Source organism: Lotus japonicus, chromosome 4 (genome assembly GCF_012489685.1).
Source record: "Lotus japonicus ecotype B-129 chromosome 4, LjGifu_v1.2".
Classification (NCBI taxonomy): domain Eukaryota; kingdom Viridiplantae; phylum Streptophyta; class Magnoliopsida; order Fabales; family Fabaceae; genus Lotus; species Lotus japonicus.
Window position 1 is genome coordinate 60,954,487 of NC_080044.1, and position 6,000 is coordinate 60,960,486.

The window sequence follows — 6,000 nt, forward strand, 5'->3', positions numbered from 1 at the left end:
TGTGTTTAGAGATATATGTTAAGGTACGTATTACATATTCTTTTGATGATTTTCATTAGGTTGTGATGGTTTTTATGTTGGTCTTTCATATAAGTATTGACCATTAGGAGATTTGATATTTTTAATTAATAATATTGTGGTAGAAAACATTTTATTTCTATTTATTTATATATATATATATATATATATATATATATATATATATATATATATATATATATAACTGGCGTACCCGTACCTTAGTTTTTCATAAAATGTCGTACCCCGTACCCGTACCCGTACCCGTATCCATGCAACATAGGATATAGTTCGAGTGTAGTCCAATTTTTAAGAGTTAGTTGATAGTGATGGAAGAAAGGGGCAAAATTACACTTAGGAGCAACATATTTTGCCATCAATAAGTTCATTACTACTCTTCTGCAATACGATGCAGACAGAAAGATAATGCTAGCTAGCTGATCACATAAAACAAAAAAAGACCCATGAGCAACCGACAAAAGTACGCCAAATTAGCCTTTATTTTATTTCTACAAACAACAAAAATAAATGGAAGTTTTCGGTTTACCACCTATATTTAAATGATAAAGTTCACTTTTATTTTGGCTTCATTTTATATAGTTTTGGTTTGAAAATCCAAGACTTTTATACTGATGACACAAGTGACTTAGGAAAATTGAGTTTCTAGAAAGGTTTGCTACACGTTCACTGTTCACACATGGCAGAATCACTAAATTTAACAAAAGTTCCTCACATTAGCCTTTTATGCGATTATAAGTACTATTTCCAAACATGTAATAAGTTTATGAGAGAAGGAGTGGGTTTTGAGAAAGGTTTTCCATGAATTCGAAGTTTCGAACATGCATAATTAATGTATAATGTATAATCTGATTTAATGTCTAAATTTATAACATCGATCACAATATTGACGCTAACATTGGCGCGTTTGCATCGACCACACCGATGCGGACAAAGAAAACAAACGCACTTAAAATTTGTGACTTAATTATAACAATCAGCATTGGTTTCCGACAAATTAATGCCGGTTCAAGTAAACACTGAAATCACAAGTTAATGTCGAGACTATATGTCGACGCTTAAATGCACCAACCAAGATAGCGTCGGGCGAAACCAGCGCTAACCCCACGTGCGGGCGAGCGAGTACTTGGACGGAAACGTTAGCGCCGGTAGTTTCGACGCGAAATGTCATCTTTTTCCCTGCCCAACTTTTCTTATAACCTTCCCTCAACCAAATCTTTCCCAAACCTTACATTCTCTCTCTTCCCTTTCTTCGCCATCTTCCTCGTGAGTCGCCCTCTGTCGCTCCTCGATCTTCTCCACCCTCTTGCGCCGCCCCTTGTTACTCACCCTCCCTTGCCATTCGCCCATCACTCTCCTCCGTCGTGTCTCACCATCACCCTCGCTCGTACCTCCGATCCTCCCCCAAACCCTCCCTCGTCGCGCCTCACCATCACCTGCACCTTTACCTCCGCCTCTCCTGCCGCTACTTACCATCACCCCACCCTTACCGCCACCCCACCCCAAACCCTCCTCTACTTGTCATCCTCTATTGCGCCTCATCACCTTCACCCCCACCTTTACCGCTGCACTTCACTGCACCCTCTTCTACCATTATGAGCCACCTTCGTCACTCGCTCCACACTATGACCCTCCCTCCGGCAGCCCTTACCCTCCCTCTGAAGGTTCTACCTATTCCACCCAAATTATCTCCTCCTCACCTTCCCTCACCTTCTCCCTCAGCCACTAGATTCACCGCCCTCGGCCTCTCCTCCTCTGTCACCTCATTGATGCTATACTAGACAATGTGAGACTTAAGATACCCGCTTGTTTCACCATACTAAACAATGTGAGGCTTTTACAAGATGCTTTTTTTTGACCAATTTCTTCCTTCATCAACATTAACAATGCGAGACTTACATTACAATCAACTCCAATCATTCACAGAATTTTAATTGAATCCATTTAGGGTTTTAAGTTTAAAAGTACATAAAGTAGGTTGAGCTTTTGATCAGATGACAACTGCAGTTGCTGTCGTGTCCCGATGAGATGATGATGAAATTCTCAATTATTTTGGTGAAGATGCCTGTTTTCTATATATTATCGCTTAGTTTTGAAGGGAAAAGCTGCAGGCTCTAGCTCTTACGTACTCTTTCTCTATCAGGCACAGCATTTTAACAGGTGCTTGAAAGCTTACTATTTGATACACTGTTTAATTACCAGGGGACACAGTAAAATGATTGAGAAAATCTTATACTATGTGGGATATTGGTTCATGTATTTTGGAGAAGTATATGTCAATTAATATAGTGAAACAAGAAGCACACAATAAGATGAGTTAGTACAATGTTGTAATTGTTAATAGAGTGTGAAAGTCAGACAGAGTCGAATTAGTGGAATGCAAATCTCACTGGCATCTGCGTGTGGGCCCATAAGTTGAGTGGATGCGCTTTCAAGAACCTCCTTTGGTCCCTCATCTACATATATACAGCGCATGCAGCTACCAAGCTACCAATTCTCATCCTACTCTCACAACTTTTGCAAGGTTATGGTCATGGTTTAGTTTGATTATTATCTTTTATTTATTTTTAGTTAGCATTCTTGTTAATATTTAGAGCCCTGGTATGCATACCGCATAACAGTACCATATCACTTTCACTCATTTTTATCGTAGTTTTCAACCACCACAAAATAAGAAATAGACGAATAAAAGTAACGTTAGCCGTTTATTAAAAATTACTAAAGATGGTGTTAAAAGTGATCTATTACGATCACATTCACACAAACTTTATCGTAATAGTTACTAACTTACTCCCACTTATAGTTAGAAGGAGTAAGTTAGCAAGTTATAACTAAAAACTTATTACACACACTTAAATCTTTGAGCGGAGTTTAAAAGTGATCTTATACTCATACACTCAATACTTTTAAGGTTTATCCCAAATAATTTTCTCTGTAACCTAATATGCATCTCCTTTACCCAGCACAAGTTACTAAACCCTTTTTCTACCTGAAATGCTGATTTTTAAACACACCCTTGATTTTTATCATATAGAAAGGAAAGGGGAATTTACTTAGTTTATTTCTTTTTAAGCAAAAAGTGATTAATACTGTCAATTTGGTTGACGTGCCACACTGCCACTTGACAAAGATGCCACATGGTGAACTTTTTATTAGCAGTTTGAAATTTTACATGCAATTACATGATGCTGTAAAACTCCAACAACCTTTATTTCCTTACAAATTTTCTTAATTGAGAACTCTAAGCTAAATATATATTCCTTTGCAGGAAAAGCTTGAAGTCGAAAGAACTTGAGGTCTCATCTGCTCTACTAACTAGCACTGAGTTTGCTCATTTGGGAAAAAATTGTATTGTGTTTCTTCTTCTGTTCTCTCTTCCCTATCTCTTTCAAGCTTGGAATAGTTGGCACAAACCCAGAAAACTTTTTTTCTCCCTCATGTAAGTAGGTCTTGTAATCTAACTAGCTACTAACATGAACCTTGTGCTCATGCTTTATCAGTGAATTCCTCTTTATATATATGCATAATTTTGTACCAATATCATGCTTTCCTTCTATTTGGTTTCATAATTACCAATTCAGTGAATAGAATAGTCTTTGCCCTAATTCTGAAGAAACATAAATTGGCATGTAGAATTGGGAAAACTGTTTTCAGAGTCCATTCTGAACATTTTGATATCATCTATTACTCGGTACATGTTTAGAAACCCTTCTGCAATTTATTCTAAAGCAAAAACTAGTTTTTGAGTAGTTTCTGAGTTTTAGAATTAATTAATTCCGATGAAAGAGAAGTTGATTTAAACAAGACAAACAACTGGAAATGGAAACAATTCTTGGTCAAGTTTGCAACAATTTTAGCATGATTTTGCTGTCAATATTTAAACAATGAAGAACTGTACAATAATATCACAAAAAGTTAAGGTTTCTGAAGGGCAATTCTACTGGTCCACCGATGAACCATATTTTTACTACTAACTAGTGAGCTGGAATTTTCTTGGTCAGCATTAGACAAAGCCATTTCTGAAACATACCACCAGATATAACTCTTTTGACTTCATTGTTTTTCAGAAGGGTGGAATGCAGTGCAGGAGGAAAAGGTTCTATTGATGATATAAAACAAGATCAAGATGACTGAAAATTCAAGCAAAGGCTATGATCAAATGAAGCAAGAGGGTACTAATGAGGTTAAAACTGAGAGATTGATCTCCTCCAATAAGGCACTCTCTACCTCAAGACAATGGACAGCATTCAGGAACCCAAGAATTGTGAGAGTGTCACGGGCCTTGGGAGGAAAAGACAGGCACAGCAAGGTTTGCACCGTTAGAGGACTCCGCGACCGTCGGATCAGGCTTTCTGTGCCCACAGCAATTGAGTTATATGATCTTCAGGACAGGCTTGGGCTCAGCCAACCCAGCAAGGTTGTAGATTGGTTGCTTGAAGCCTCCAAAACTGACATTGATAAGCTTCCACCACTTCAAATCCCTAACTGCAGCTTTTCTCAATTTCATCATCAAGATCAATATTCAGGTAATGATAGGCTTTCTCTTGGAGTTGGAGGCTTGTTCTATGATGGTACTAGTGCTTCCAGTCAAAGCCTCATGGCAAAGTCAAGGTATAATTGGGATGTTGATTTAGTGTCAAGGCTAAAGGGTAAGGAAGATGAAAGTGAGAAAGGTAAGTGCTTGATGAAAGAAACTCAAGACTCAGCTCAGAAGCTCTTTCCTATTGGGATTAATTATAACTCTTCTTCTTCTTTACCTGGTTTTCTAAACAATGCCATGACATATAATATTAACTCCTTCCAATCAGAGCCTTCTTCAAGTCTATCTTTATCACAATTTGGAAGCCATGGAGTGTTGTTTCCTTACCTGCAGCCAGATTCTAATTCCATGTTGCAATATCCAAGCAACAACAATGGCAGTGTTGTGCCCTTCTCATCCTCTTTGTCTGCTTCACAGTTACTTTTCTGTCCTTCTTCTTCTGCTACTACACCAACATCACTTTTTGGCAATCCGCATGCTCCACTTATGACAAACTCATCAGCGGAAAGTAGTGATCCAAGACAATACAATTCCAACCATGTGCACACCTTGAGCTCAGGTTCCTCACTCATGCCTCATCCTTTCATGCCATCTCTTCACCCATTCAGCAATTCACCTTTGAGTCGACGCCTTCCAACGCCATTTAGTTCCAAGCTTCTTGATTCAGATAATAACTAACAATCATGACACCAGATATGTTTGTGAAGCTCCATTGTTGTAAGCCTTATCATCATATTATGTAAAGGATGTGAACAACGCTTAATAGGTAAAGGTGAATTTCTTTGTAAGCATGGCGCAATGCTATACATATAGAATATTTATGTTGAACGAATCCTTGTGGTTGCTGCTATAGAGACCTTGTTGGCAAAGTGAGGTAGAATAAATCAATCTGAAATAGTTTTCATGTGACATTAAGTGTTCAATCAAAATTCTATTAATTTAGAGTTTTTTTCCTTCTATACTCATTTTACATTTCTCCTGTATCCTACATTTCATTTTTTTTCCAAGTTTCATCATATATCTCTATTATTTTCTAATCACATTCATTTTTAGTAAACATAATACCACAAGCTAGCCTTGAGGTATATGAAATTGATTTCTTATATTACATATTTCTCTAATGCATTCTTAATAAATATAAAATTTCAAATTGGTTCTTGAATTTCCAAAAAGAAAAAAACAATTCTCAAAAATTCTTGCACTAGTACATTACCCAGAGGGAGCACCTAACAACCTCAAGTGCATCTTTGTTTCAGCTCTGCCAGAATCAAGTATATATTACTGCAAACACTTGTAGAATATTGTAGCATTTGATGTATAAGCTTGACATCAATAAACGCATGATATGATTGGCCTCTTAATGCAGGCTAAGTTAATAGTTATTCCAATGATTGTATTTATATCTGTATTTAAATTAAGTTTGA

At 37.2% G+C, this 6,000-nt stretch overlaps 1 protein-coding gene across 1 annotated transcript; it reads left to right on the plus strand.

Annotated features, from left to right (window-relative positions):
- Nucleotides 1-3,278: 3,278 nt before the first annotated feature.
- Nucleotides 3,279-5,529, plus strand: LOC130709940 (transcription factor TCP5-like). Its single transcript, XM_057559071.1, has 2 exons — nt 3,279-3,475; nt 4,104-5,529. Exon 2 carries the CDS (start codon nt 4,163-4,165, stop codon nt 5,252-5,254), a length of 1,092 nt encoding a protein of 363 aa, XP_057415054.1. The 5' UTR covers nt 3,279-3,475; nt 4,104-4,162; the 3' UTR covers nt 5,255-5,529.
- The last annotated feature ends 471 nt before the right edge of the window (nt 5,530-6,000 follow it).